This window comes from Phyllobates terribilis, unplaced genomic scaffold, assembly GCF_046119375.1.
Source record: "Phyllobates terribilis strain yellow unplaced genomic scaffold, ASM4611937v1 Scaffold_14__1_contigs__length_39327217, whole genome shotgun sequence".
In the NCBI taxonomy this organism is placed as follows: Eukaryota; Metazoa; Chordata; class Amphibia; order Anura; family Dendrobatidae; genus Phyllobates; species Phyllobates terribilis.
The window spans coordinates 32,714,869-32,729,883 of NW_027362774.1; the positions used below are offsets into that span (position 1 = coordinate 32,714,869).

The window sequence follows — 15,015 nt, forward strand, 5'->3', positions numbered from 1 at the left end:
TTCCCTTCCGAGCCCTTCCGTGCGCCCAAACAGTGTTTTTTCCCCACATATTGGGTATCTGCGTGCTCAGGAGAATTTCCACAACAATGTTTGGGGTCCATTTTCTCTTGTTACCCTTGTAAAAATAAAAAATTTGGGTCTAAAGTAAAAAAATTTGGGAAAAAAGTTATGTTTATTTTTTCCTTCCACGTTGCTTCAGTTCCTGTGAAGCACCTGAAGGGTTAATAAAGTTCTTGAATGTGGTTTTGAGCACCTTGAGGGGTGCAGTTTTTAGAATGGTGTCACTTTTGGGTATTTTCTGTCATAAAGACCCCTCAAAATCACTTCAAATGTGATGTGGTCCCTAAAAAAATGGTTTTGTAAATTTTGTTGGAAAAATGAGAAATCGCTGATTATCTTTTAACCCTTATAGCTCCCTAACAAAAAAAAAGTTGGTTCCAAAATTGTGCTGATGTAAAGTAGACATGTGGGAAATGTTATTTATTAACTCTTTTGTGTGACAGATCGCTCTGATTTAAGGGCATGAAAATTAAAAGTTTGAAAATTGCAAAATTTTCTCCAAATTTCCATTTTTTTTTTTTCACAAATAAACACAAATCATATCGAACAATTTTACCACCATCATGAAGTACATTATGTCACGAAAAAAACACAGTCTCCGAATCAGGGGGATCCCTGAGAGTTATTACCTCATAAAGGGACAGTGGTCAGAACTGTAAAATTGGGCCCGGTCATTAAGGACATAATTGGCTCCGTCACTAAGGGGTTAAGCAGGTAAAAGGTCTGGATCTGATTCCAGGTGCAGCATTTGCATTTAGAAGCTATTGCTGTGAAGTCACAACATGGGAATAATGGAACTCTCAATGGAGGAGAAACTGACCATCATTAGGCTTGTAAGGCAGCGCTAGTCTTCATACTGGGGGACACTCGCTGCACCGGGTCAAATAAAGCACACATGCAATGTCTTTCCGGTTTTTCACAATGCAGCAGTTTATTATTTATCATAAACCGCTTATCACGTATATAATGTCTACGAGCCTTCCCAGTGGCAGCTACGCCCACTTGGCTCCAGGTACAGCCTTCAGCAAAGTACTAACATAAATGTCCACAATAAGCAGTGTCTTTACCTTTGACGGGTTACAGCTGCTTCAGTCCATTTGGTTTGCCACCACTGTGGGTTTACGGCTTCCCAGATGGGGGTCTCCAGCCGTCGTCCCGTCCAAGGCTACTGGTATGTTTCACACACACAACATGCAGCCTTCACCTTCCAGGACTCTTGCCTTCCAAGCCGGCTTTCCCAGGTGGGGGTCTCCAGCCCTCGTACCCTCAAAGGCCACTGGTATGTCTTCACACTTGACATCCAGCCTCTGCCTTTCAGGACTCTTCACTAGGCCTCACACTAACAGTGTCCCACACGGGAACAGGCCTCTTGCCTTTCACAGCTCTCTCGGTTTTAAACTACCAGGGTTTATATATCCGTCTGTGCACGTAGGACCTGTCATGATGTCACAGTCATGTGATCAGTCCTTCTGTGTGCACGTAGGACCTGTGCTGATGTCACAGTCATGTGATCAGTCACTTGAGGGAGAGGTACATGGTCAGGCAAAAACACACCCTGGACCATTACCGTAATGCCAAGAAAGCCCCTGCATTACAGGCTGAAAAAAAGAAGTTCATCAGAGAGACAACAGAAATGTTGGAATCAACAGTTTGGTACATTTTGCAAAAAAAAAAAGCACCCTGGTGAGCACGGGAACTCAAAAAGGCCTGGACGTCGCCAGAAGACACCAGTGGTGGATGATCGCAGAATCCTTCCCATGGTGAAGAAAATCCCCTTCACAACATCCACCCAAGTGAAGACCACTCTCCAGGAAGTCGAGGTCTCAGGTGCAAACCATTAATCAGAAAGGCCAGATTAGATTTTGCCAAAAAACATCTGAAGAAGTCGCCCAGTTCTGGAAACGCAAAACTAAGATCAATCTTGTCACGTACACACTTCTCAGCACGTGACATGGGTTGCGCCTGATTGGGTTAATTTATCTCTTCTCACTCAATCCAGTTCTCAACTGCTGTTTTAGGCTATAATGGGTGCATAAATCACACCTCAACACGTTCAGCACACTCCGATTTCTTAACGTGCTGTCTCCACTCAAACACACGGGGTGATGAGTCCCCAAAATATTTTATTGTCAGACGGTCAAAAGGTCACACACTCTCTGAAAGGCTATGGATTCTTTAGAGCGAACAAGGATTAAACTTATTAAAGATTTTAAGCTTTAATATAAAAATATATAGTGGTTACATATCAAATTACACAAATATACCCTAACCCCATCTGCAGTTATCTTCTGTTTACTTGAGGGAAGGAGAAATGAATTATGGATCACACCAGCATCCTAAGCTGCCTCCACATGTGAACCACTTGTTTTGTGTCACCCAGCTTTTTATAGTCCTGACCAGAGGCTCATATTTCCAGGATCACCTGATTGAACTATTTAAAAATTGCTGTTTGGTGACTGGACAGTGCGCTAAGGGCTTTGCATTTCAAATGTCCTGTCTCTTCCCCACTCCTCTATATACAGTCAATAGGAAATATTCTGCCTAGTTACAAACCATCTGCTAGCTCCTTTGAAGTTACAGGCCCAGGAGCCGAGGTGACATGCTTGACACCTCAGTGTTCTCCCAGGAGACGCCCCCTGTGGTTCTGAGTTCCTGCAATAAGATTAGGCAGATGTTATGTCCTTTTTTGTAGATACATCATTTGGATGCAGCCTTAACTAGTTATTTTACTGATATTATAGTTTACCTTATAATTATTGTCAGAGACGACACCGGGGAGATCACATAATATCTCACCGTTGCCGTCACTGTCAGGATTTCGCGCGCACACGATCCCGACTACTCACTACGTAGCTATCGGCAAGCGAGCATAAAGCGTATGCGGTCACACCTCCGGATTCCAAGGCATGGAGTATGTGTATACGCCCCCGTACGGTTCCTGCCAGCTTCACGATAGCCCAATTATTATTATTCACTGCCACCACAAGCCCAGTTTGAACTAGAATACAGGCCTGGCCGGACTCCTGCTTTCTGGTAGCGTATATGGCTTCGGGGGAGGAACGATTACAGGACAAAAGAAACAACTATTAAATTTTATATTTATTCCAAAAGGGAGGCAGTGTTATGAAAAATATACAAGGATTTTACAAAGGGGACATTTACAGTACAGAGTATACCGTTACACAAATAAAACAGGATTAAAGAAGAAACTTATATAAGATCGCTGAGATGATTCAGTATAGGTGGAGGGGAGGCACTCCAGATTTGACCGTTATCGAATGTGATCCTTTGCTATAATAAATATATACTCCCGGCAATGAATACTACTCCCCCCTTCGGCTGTGTCCATTATGCCGAAGGGGAGACCTGCTCACACACCCCCTGGGATGACATAATGTGAGTTGGACTCCAGCCTTCATATTTTTATTATAATATCTGGCTTTTGCGATAACTTATCGCCGGTTGGTCGCAGAAGCCCGAAAGTGGTACCATATTTTCTATTATGATTTTACCTTTCTCCAGAGAACACACACGACATAGTTGTGGTCTGTTATTTTGTTACTGCTGCACCACAGCTTCCCGGAGGAGCTTACAGCTACGGGAAAATAACCATATTGTTCCTTAGCTGACCCTGTCACTAAAAATATGGGCCCCATTATTATTGGACGTATGAAACTTTAGTTATTCCATATCTCGTGTTCGCTCCGGCCCGTCTGCAGACCTCTGTTAAATTCCCTTTGATGTCCTGGGAATGCAACCTTCACAGCTAGATGTAAATTTATCACAAGCCTGTGTTAATTGGGTTTGGTAGCACCTTTTGGGCTAACATTTGCTTACAAGGCACCTCTCATGTGTGCATTAATTTGCATAGACGCCACTGGCCTGTCAGCTCTTCTCTTTTGACAATTACTATAGGGGACGAGGGAAGAGGGGTCTGGGAAAGAGACTTCTTAATATCTTTGACAAGGGAGAAGAAAAGATTTTAAATTTTTCTATGACAATTATATATTTACTTCACAAACTTGTACCAGAATGATGGGAAGAAGAAAGTCTGGAACAGATCCGGATCCTCGGCACATCCTGTGTAACACATGGTGGAGGCGGTGTGATGGGCTGGGCATGCATGGCTTCCAATGGCCCAGAGTCTCTAATGATTATTGATGATGTGACTGAAGACAGAAGCAGCCGGATGTGTACAGGGTGATAGTTCTGCTCAGATCCAACCAAAAGGATGTTTGGACGACGCTTCACAGGACAGATGGACAATGATCCTAAACACCCTGTGAAAGCAAAGAAGTGGAATATCCTGCAATGGCCGAGTCCTCACCAGATCTCAGCCCATATCACACTGGAGGAGACCAGCGTTGGTGATGGCCAAGTCCCTCCAGATGTGACGACAGTGGCTTACCCTGGAGAGGAGTAAGTGACCACCTGGTCTTCATTAGAGCCCCTGGGGTGAGGATAGTTTCTGCCATCTCTACTGTTAACCCTTTTTCTCCCTGTGTGCTGTGCATCTACTTTAGGTGTTCATTGTTCTTAGGTGCTTAGAGAGTAACCGTCATTTTAATTATTATTTAAATCAATTGTACAAGTGAAAGTAAGAAACTTTGTAAGATATTTTAGCAGCGAAATCTTTTTTTTCTCTTATGGACCGGACAAGTGTGTTTTTTTTTTCTGGACGGTCGGTGACTTTGGAGGCCAACAAAGGCATTCTGCTCCAAGCCTCCGTAAAGGACAGCTACCTTTGTATGAGTAGAGAGCAGGACTTGAGGTTTTCTTCAGTGCTCGGGGCCATATACATCTGGAGTGGGCGCTTCCGGTGAACCCCATTGTGGCTGCACACGTTCCTCTGATGCTATGGTAAAGGGGGACTCCGCTGACCAATGTCAATAGGCTGACAATGTGCTCAGCGCAGCCGCTTCTCACATCCACACCACACTTCTTGCTGCTTTGTTTGGCCAGCGAGACGCCCGCCCGGGTAACACATTTGTTGGGTCCTGCACCAGTTGTGAAAGGTCATTGTCTTTCATTGTTGTCGGTCTCCTTTGCTGGACCTGCAGGTTTCTGTCACCACTTTATATCAGGGTAGTTAACGTCCCCCATGATATTGACATCTCCCTGAAGTTTTTTTGCAGTCACCGACAGTAAGCAGAGATCTTGAAATGATTAGTAATGGTTATAAAACTGTAGAACAGGTAATGATACAATAAAACCGCTTTATTTCAGCTTTCATCTCATTTATCACTGAGGGTCAGTGAGCAGGAGGATGTCCGAAGTCCCAGCGCCAGGGACAAGCCGAGGACCGTCTGGAAGAGGGACTCAGAACATAGATAACACTGGAGGGAGGCGAGGATGGCCAGAGTCAGCAGGACCCGCCCCGGCGTCAGCCGGACATCCGATGTGAGCAGGACCCGCCCCGGCGTCAGCAGGACCCGCCCCGGCGTCAGCCGGACGTCCGATGTGAACAGGACCTGCCCCGGCATCAGCATGACGTCCGATGTGAGCAAGACCCGCCCCGGCGTCAGCAGGACCCACCACGGCGTCAGCCGGACGTCCGATGTGAACAGGACCTGCCCCGGCGTCAGCAGGACGTCCGATGTGAGCAGGACCCGCCCCGGCATCAGCAGGACCCACCCCGGCGTCAGCCGGACGTCTGATGTGAACAGGACCCGCCCCGGCGTCAGCCGGACGTCCGATGTGAACAGGACCTGCCCCGGCGTCAGCAGGACGTCCGATGTGAGGAGGACCCGCCCCGGCATCAGCAGGACCCACCCCGGCGTCAGCCCGACGTCCGATGTGAACAGGACCCGCCCCGGCGTCAGCAGGACCCACCCCGGCGTCAGCCGGACGTCCGATGTGAACAGGACTTGCCCCGGCGTCAGCAGGACGTCTGATGTGAGCAGGACCCGCCCCGGCGTCAGCAGGACCCACCCCGGCGTCAGCCGGACGTCCGATGTGAACAGGACCTGCCCCGGCGTCAGCAGGACGTCCGATATGAGCAGGACCCGCCCCGGCGTCAGTCAGACGTCCGATGTGAGCAGGACCCACCCCGGCGGCAGTCAGACGTCCGATGTGAGCAGGACCCGCCCTTACTATTTCCCTGCCATTTGCCCTCAGTGTCTATAACTGAGACAAATTAGCTGTCAGAGTAAAAATAACTCCTGAGGAGCTATTCATGGAAGGTAGCACCTCGCCAATGTCTGACTCTTGCAATATGCCCAAGGCCACAGACCAAAGATTCATTGGTACTGCTTTGGTGGCACGTGGGATAAAGGTGGTCTCCGGTTTCCCCCATGGCTGCCTGGAGGGCGTCTCACTCAGCCAGTCACACCTCCAACAGCTGTCCAGATGCTCGTCTATGGCTTGGTGGATCTTCCCAGTAGTGGGACACAAGAGGTCAGCGGTTACCCCCAGGCTGGTTCTTTCCTCTGCGCAGCTCAGGAAGTGACTGCATATTAGGCACAAGAACTCGGGTGGAGGCAGAATGGAGGCGATCGCACAGGAACAGGGACACTTATAAAAATGGGCCGGTAGTCGTCTGGGAGAGTCAGAGCCTGTCGATGCATGGTGGTAACAACCGTGTAACGGAGATCCCGGGTCACATCACCGCGCAGCTCCAACAGCGCCAACACGTGGTCTTCACTGGGAAAAAAGGAGACACCATTACTGCGAGCCCTAACCCCGAGTGGGCAATCACCAGGTGAATGATGGAAGGTTCCCCTGCACCAGTAGGACAACATTCACCTGATATCTGGGAACGACTCCATCAGTCCAGATACCTCCAGGCTGAGCAGTGAGGGGTCCTTCAGGGCAAAGAGTTCCTGGAGGGAGCGGATGAGTGGGACACAGAGCGTGGACTCCTCCATACCCTGAAAGTATGGCAGAAAAACCCATCAGCACCAAGTCATAGAGCCCACACCCAACCCACCACCCCACACACCCACCCAGCCAGGATCCCACTAATGGCGGCTGATACACACTGCACTGCATCCCTCTCACCCTGCACCTCCTGTACACGCTGCACTGCATCCCTCTCTCACCCTGCACCTCCCGTACACGCTGCACTACATCCCTCTCACCCTGTACACGCTGCACTACATCCCTCTCACCCTGTACACGCTGCACTACATCCCTCTCACCCTGTACACGCTGCACTGCATCCCTCTCACCCTGCACCTCCTGTACACGCTGCACTACATCCCTCTCACCCAGCACCTCCTGTACACGCTGCACTGCATCCCTCTCACCCTGTACACACTGCACTGCATCCCTCTCACCCTGCACCTCCTGTACACGCTGCACTACATCCCTCTCACCCTGCACCTTCTGTACACGCTGCACTGCATCCCTCTCACCCAGCACCTCCTGTACACGCTGCACTGCATCCCTCTCACCCTGCACCTCCTGTACACGCTGCACTACATCCCTCTCACCCTGCACCTCCTGTACACGCTGCACTGCATCCCTCTCACCCTGCACCTCCTGTACACGCTGCACTACATCCCTCTCACCCTGCACCTCCTGTACACGCTGCACTACATCCCTCTCACCCTGCACCTCCTGTACACGCTGCACTGCATCCCTCTCACCCTGCACCTCCTGTACACGCTGCACTACATCCCTCTCACCCTGCACCTCCTGTACACGCTGCACTACATCCCTCTCACCCTGCACCTCCTGTACACGCTGCACTGCATCCCTCTCACCCTGCACCTCCTGTACACGCTGCACTGCATCCCTCTCACCCTGCACCTCCTGTACACGCTGCACTACATCCCTCTCACCCTGCACCTCCTGTACACGCTGCACTGCATCCCTCTCACACTGTACACGCTGCACTACATCCCTCTCACCCTGCACCTCCTGTACACGCTGCACTGCATCCCTCTCACCCTGCACCTCCTGTACACGCTGCACTGCATCCCTCTCACCCTGCACCTCCTGTACACACTACACTGCATCCCTCTCACCCTGCACCTCCTGTACACGCTGCACTGCATCCCTCTCACCCTGCACCTCCTGTACACACTACACTGCATCCCTCTCACCCTGCACCTCCTGTACACGCTGCACTGCATCCCTCTCACACTGTACACGCTGCACTACATCCCTCTCACCCTGCACCTCCTGTACACGCTGCACTACATCCCTCTCACCCTGCACCTCCTGTACACGCTGCACTACATCCCTCTCACCCTGCACCTCCTGTACACGCTGCACTACATCCCTCTCACCCTGTACCTCCTGTACACGCTGCACTGCATCCATCTCACCCTGCACCTCCTGTACACGCTGCACTACATCCCTCTCACCCTGCACCTCCTGTACACGCTGCACTACATCCCTCTCACCCTGCACCTCCTGTACACGCTGCACTACATCCCTCTCACCCTGCACCTCCTGTACACGCTGCACTGCATCCCTCTCACACTGTACACGCTGCACTACATCCCTCTCACCCTGCACCTCCTGTACACGCTGCACTGCATCCCTCTCACCCTGCACCTCCTGTACACGCTGCACTACATCCCTCTCACCCTGCACCTCCTGTACACGCTGCACTACATCCCTCTCACCCAGCACCTCCTGTACACGCTGCACTGCATCCCTCTCACCCTGCACCTCCTGTACACGCTGCACTGCATCCCTCTCACCCTGCACCTCCTGTACACGCTGCACTGCATCCCTCTCACACTGTACACGCTGCACTACATCCCTCTCACCCTGCACCTCCTGTACACGCTGCACTACATCCCTCTCACCCTGCACCTCCTGTACACGCTGCACTACATCCCTCTCACCCTGCACCTCCTGTACACGCTGCACTGCATCCCTCTCACCCTGCACCTCCTGTACACGCTGCACTACATCCCTCTCACCCTGCACCTCCTGTACACGCTGCACTGCATCCCTCTCACCCTGCACCTCCTGTACACGCTGCACTACATCCCTCTCACCCAGCACCTCCTGTACACGCTGCACTGCATCCCTCTCACCCTGCACCTCCTGTACACGCTGCACTGCATCCCTCTCACCCTGCACCTCCTGTACACGCTGCACTACATCCCTCTCACCCAGCACCTCCTGTACACGCTGCACTGCATCCCTCTCACCCTGCACCTCCTGTACACGCTGCACTGCATCCCTCTCACCCTGCACCTCCTGTACACGCTGCACTACATCCCTCTCACCCTGCACCTCCTGTACACGCTGCACTGCATCCCTCTCACCCTGCACCTCCTGTACACGCTGCACTACATCCCTCTCACCCTGCACCTCCTGTACACGCTGCACTGCATCCCTCTCACCCTGCACCTCCTGTACACGCTGCACTGCATCCCTCTCACCCTGCACCTCCTGTACACGCTGCACTACATCCCTCTCACCCTGCACCTCCTGTACACGCTGCACTACATCCCTCTCACCCTGCACCTCCTGTACACGCTGCACTGCATCCCTCTCACCCTGCACCTCCTGTACACGCTGCACTACATCCCTCTCACCCTGCACCTCCTGTACACGCTGCACTACATCCCTCTCACCCTGCACCTCCTGTACACGCTGCACTGCATCCCTCTCACCCTGCACCTCCTGTACACGCTGCACTGCATCCCTCTCACACTGTACACGCTGCACTACATCCCTCTCACCCTGCACCTCCTGTACACGCTGCACTGCATCCCTCTCACACTGTACACGCTGCACTACATCCCTCTCACCCTGCACCTCCTGTAAACGCTGCACTGCATCCCTCTCACACTGTACACGCTGCACTACATCCCTCTCACCCTGCACCTCCTGTACACGCTGCACTGCATCCCTCTCACACTGTACACGCTGCACTACATCCCTCTCACCCTGCACCTCCTGTACACGCTGCACTGCATCCCTCTCACACTGTACACGCTGCACTACATCCCTCTCACCCTGCACCTCCTGTACACGCTGCACTGCATCCCTCTGACCCTGCACCTCCTGTACACGCTGCACTGCATCCCTCTCACCCTGCACCTCCTGTACACACTACACTGCATCCCTCTCACACTGTACACGCTGCACTGCATCCCTCTCACCCTGCACCTCCTGTACACGCTGCACTGCATCCCTCTCACCCTGCACCTCCTGTACACGCTGCACTGCATCCCTCTCACCCTGCACCTCCTGTACAAGCTGCACTGCATCCCTCTCACACTGTACACGCTGCACTGCATCCCTCTCACCCTGCACCTCCTGTACACGCTGCACTGCATCCCTCTCACACTGTACACGCTGCACTACATCCCTCTCACCCAGCACCTCCTGTACAAGCTGCACTGCATCCCTCTCACCCTGCACCTCCTGTACAAGCTGCACTGCATCCCTCTCACACTGTACACGCTGCACTGCATCCCTCTCACCCTGCACCTCCTGTACACGCTGCACTGCATCCCTCTCACACTGTACACGCTGCACTACATCCCTCTCACCCTGCACCTCCTGTACACGCTGCACTGCATCCCTCTCACCCAGCACCTCCTGTACACGCTGCACTGCATCCCTCTCACCCTGCACCTCCTGCACACGCTGCACTGCATCCCTCTCACCCTGCACCTCCTGTACACGCTGCACTGCATCCCTCTCACACTGTACACGCTGCACTACATCCCTCTCACCCAGCACCTCCTGTACACGCTGCACTGCATCCCTCTCACACTGTACACGCTGCACTGCATCCCTCTCACCCTGCACCTCCTGTACACGCTGCACTGCATCCCTCTCACCCTGCACCTCCTGTACACGCTGCACTGCATCCCTCTCACACTGTACACGCTGCACTACATCCCTCTCACCCTGCACCTCCTGTACACGCTGCACTGCATCCCTCTCACACTGTACACGCTGCACTACATCCCTCTCACCCTGCACCTCCTGTACACGCTGCACTGCATCCCTCTCACCCTGCACCTCCTGCACACGCTGCACTACATCCCTCTCACACTGTACACGCTGCACTACATCCCTCTCACCCTGCACCTCCTGCACACGCTGCACTGCATCCCTCTCACCCTGCACCTCCTGCACACGCTGCACTGCATCCCTCTCACACTGTACACGCTGCACTACATCCCTCTCACCCTGCACCTCCTGTACACGCTGCACTGCATCCCTCTCACACTGTACACGCTGCACTGCATCCCTCTCACCCTGCACCTCCTGTACACGCTGCACTGCATCCCTCTCACCCTGCACCTCCTGCACACGCTGCACTGCATCCCTCTCACACTGTACACGCTGCACTACATCCCTCTCACCCTGCACCTCCTGCACACGCTGCACTACATCCCTCTCACCCTGTACCTCCTGTACACGCTGCACTGCATCCCTCTCACCCTGCACCTCCTGCACACGCTGCACTGCATCCCTCTCACACTGTACACGCTGCACTGCATCCCTCTCACCCAGCACCTCCTGTACACGCTGCACTGCATCCCTCTCACACTGTACACGCTGCACTACATCCCTCTCACCCTGCACCTCCTGTACACGCTGCACTGCATCCCTCTCACACTGTACACGCTGCACTGCATCCCTCTCACCCTGCACCTCCTGCACACGCTGCACTGCATCCCTCTCACCCTGCACCTCCTGCACACGCTGCACTGCATCCCTCTCACCCTGCACACGCTGCACTGCATCCCTCTCACACTGTACACGCTGCACTACATCCCTCTCACCCTGCACCTCCTGCACACGCTGCACTACATCCCTCTCCCCCTGCATATTACACTGTGGTCTGTGCCCCTCCTGTAGGCCATGTGCATCCAGCATGGATCTTCTCCACTACATCCCTCTTGTGCTTTATTGTATCTAATAGTTACACTACATTCCCCTTAATCTGCGCACGGTGTCTCCTCACCATGGTGTGCAGCGTTGTGCTCAGCTCCTCTGCATCCAGCGCCATCCTGTGCGCCATCTGCTGCCTCTCCCCGGGACTTCTGCATACAAACTTGCTGTGTATGAGGGACCGAACATACTCGATGGTCACCATCCGCTCTGCCTGTGTCAGCAGGAACTACAGACAGGATGGGTCAGAGGTGAAAACAGGAGCGGGTCCCAAAGGGCGCTGCCGTGAGGACACTGCTGGACAGTCAGCACCCCTGCCAGAGGAGCTCAACGACGCACCCGCTGTCCCAGACCTACGGACGGAGCTCAGCAACGCAACTGCTCTCCTAGACCTCGGATCTATGGACGGAGGTCAGCGACACACCCGCTCTCCCAGACCCCGGATCTATGGACGGAGGTCAGAAACACACCCGCTCTCCCAGACCTCGGATCTACAGACGGAGGTCAGCGACACACCCGCTCTCCCAGACCCCAGATCTACAGACGGAGGTCAGCGACACACCCGCTCTCCCAGACCTCGGATCTATGGACGGAGGTCAGCGACACACCCGCTCTCCCAGACCCCAGATCTACAGACGGAGGTCAGCGACACACCCGCTCTCCCAGACCCCAGATCTACAGACGGAGGTCAGCGACACACCCGCTCTCCCAGACCCCAGATCTACAGACGGAGGTCAGCGACACACCCGCTCTCCCAGACCTCGGATCTATGGACGGAGGTCAGCGACACACCCGCTCTCCCAGACCTCAGATCTGCAGACGGGAGTCAGCGACACACCTGGTCTCCTAGACCTTGTCTCTATGGATGGGGGTCAGCGACACGCCCGATCTACCAGACCTCGGATCTATGGACAGGGGTCAGCGTCACGCCCGGTCTCCCAGATATCGGCTTTACGAACGGAGGTCAGCGACACATCCGGTCTTCTAGATCTCGGCTTTACGGAAGGAGGTCAGTGACACGCACGCTCTCCCAGACCCCGGATCTACGGACGGAAGTCAGTGACACACACACTCTCCCAGACCTCAGATCTGCGGACGGGGGTCAGCGACACAACTGGTCTCCTAGACCTCAGATCTATGGACGGAGGTCAGCGACACACCCGCTCTCCCAGACCCCAGATCTACGGACGGAGGTCAGAAACACACCTGCTCTCCTAGACCTCGGATCTATGGACGGAGGTCAGCGACACACCCGCTCTCCCAGACCCCGGATCTACGGACGGAGGTTAGCGACCCGCATGCTCTCCCAGACCCCGGATCTACGGACGGGGGTCAGCGACACACCCGCTCTCCCAGACCTCAGCTCTACAGACAGGGGTCAGCGACCCGCACGCTCTCCCAGACCCCGGATCTACGGACGGAGGTCAGAAACACACCTGCTCTCCTAGACCTCGGATCTATGGACGGAGGTCAGCGACACACCCGCTCTCCCAGACCCCGGATCTACGGACGGAGGTCAGAAACACACCTGCTCTCCTAGACCTCGGATCTATGGATGGAGGTCAGTGACACACCCGCTCTCCCAGACCCCGGATCTACGGATGGAGGTCTGCGACCCGCATGCTCTCCCAGACCCCGGATCTACGGACGGGGGTCAGCGACACACCCGCTCTCCCAGACCCCGGATCTACGGACGGAGGTCAGCGACCCGCATGCTCTCCCAGACCCCAGATCTACGGACGGGGGTCAGCGACATACCTGCTCTCCCAGACCTCAGCTCTACAGACAGGGGTCAGCGACCCGCACGCTCTCCCAGACCCCGGATCTACGGACGGAGGTCAGCGACCCGCAAGCTCTCCCACACCCCGGATCTACAGACGGGGGTCAGAAACACACCTGCTCTCCTAGACCTCGGATCTATGTATGGAGGTCAGCGACACACCCGCTCTCCCAGACCCCGGATCTACGGACGGAGGTCAGAAACACACCTGCTCTCCTAGACCTCGGATCTATGGATGGAGGTCAGCGACACACCCGCTCTCCCAGACCCCGGATCTACGGATGGAGGTCTGCGACCCGCATGCTCTCCCAGACCCCGGATCTACGGACGGGGGTCAGCGACACACCCGCTCTCCCACACCTCAGCTCTACGGACAGGGGTCAGCGACCCGCACGCTCTCCCAGACCCCGGATCTATGGACGGAGCTCAGCAACGCAACTGCTCTCCTAGACCTCGGATCTATGGACGGAGGTCAGCGACACAACCGCTCTCCCAGACCCTGGATCTACGGACGGAGGTCAGCGACACACCCGCTCTCCCACACCCCGGATCTACGGACGGAGGTCAGCGACCCGCACGCTCTCCCACACCCCGGATCTACGGACGGAGGTCAGCGACCCGCACGCTCTCCCAGACCCCGGATCTACAGACGGGGGTCAGAAACACACCTGCTCTCCTAGACCTCGGATCTATGGACGGAGGTCAGCGACACACCCGCTCTCCCAGACCTCAGCTCTACAGACAGGGGTCAGCGACCCGCACGCTCTCCCAGACCCCAGATCTACGGACGGAGGTCAGAAACACACCTGCTCTCCTAGACCTCGGATCTATGGACGGAGGTCAGCGACACACCCGCTCTCCCAGACCCCGGATCTACGGACGGAGGTTAGCGACCCGCATGCTCTCCCAGACCCCGGATCTACGGACGGGGGTCAGCGACACACCCGCTCTCCCAGACCTCAGCTCTACAGACAGGGGTCAGCGACCCGCACGCTCTCCCAGACCCCGGATCTACGGACGGAGGTCAGCGACCCGCACGCTCTCCCACACCCCGGATCTACAGACGGGGGTCAGAAACACACCTGCTCTCCTAGACCTCGGATCTATGGACGGAGGTCAGCGACACACCCGCTCTCCCAGACCCCGGATCTACGGACGGAGGTCAGAAACACACCTGCTCTCCTAGACCTCGGATCTATGGATGGAGGTCAGCGACACACCCGCTCTCCCAGACCCCGGATCTACGGATGGAGGTCTGCGACCCGCATGCTCTCCCAGACCCCGGATCTACGGACGGGGGTCAGCGACACACCCGCTCTCCCAGACCCCGGATCTACGGACGGAGGTCAGCG

General features: G+C 54.7%; 1 protein-coding gene across 2 annotated transcripts in view; it reads right to left on the reverse strand.

Moving 5' to 3' along the window:
• Positions 1-3,141: 3,141 nt before the first annotated feature.
• Positions 3,142-15,015, reverse strand: part of EXOC3L1 (exocyst complex component 3 like 1) — a 137,298-nt gene continuing 125,424 nt past the window's right edge. Inside the window, exons 11-13 of one of the 2 annotated variants that reach the window (XM_073659875.1) lie at positions 11,957-12,112; positions 6,805-6,929; positions 3,142-6,702 (exon numbers count right to left, since the gene is read on the reverse strand). In XM_073659875.1, the coding sequence (XP_073515976.1) occupies positions 6,516-6,702; positions 6,805-6,929; positions 11,957-12,112 (468 nt within the window). In that variant the 3' untranslated portion in view covers positions 3,142-6,515. The remainder of the gene's footprint in view (positions 6,703-6,804; positions 6,930-11,956; positions 12,113-15,015) is intronic. The other variant, XM_073659876.1, reaches the window with a different exon arrangement.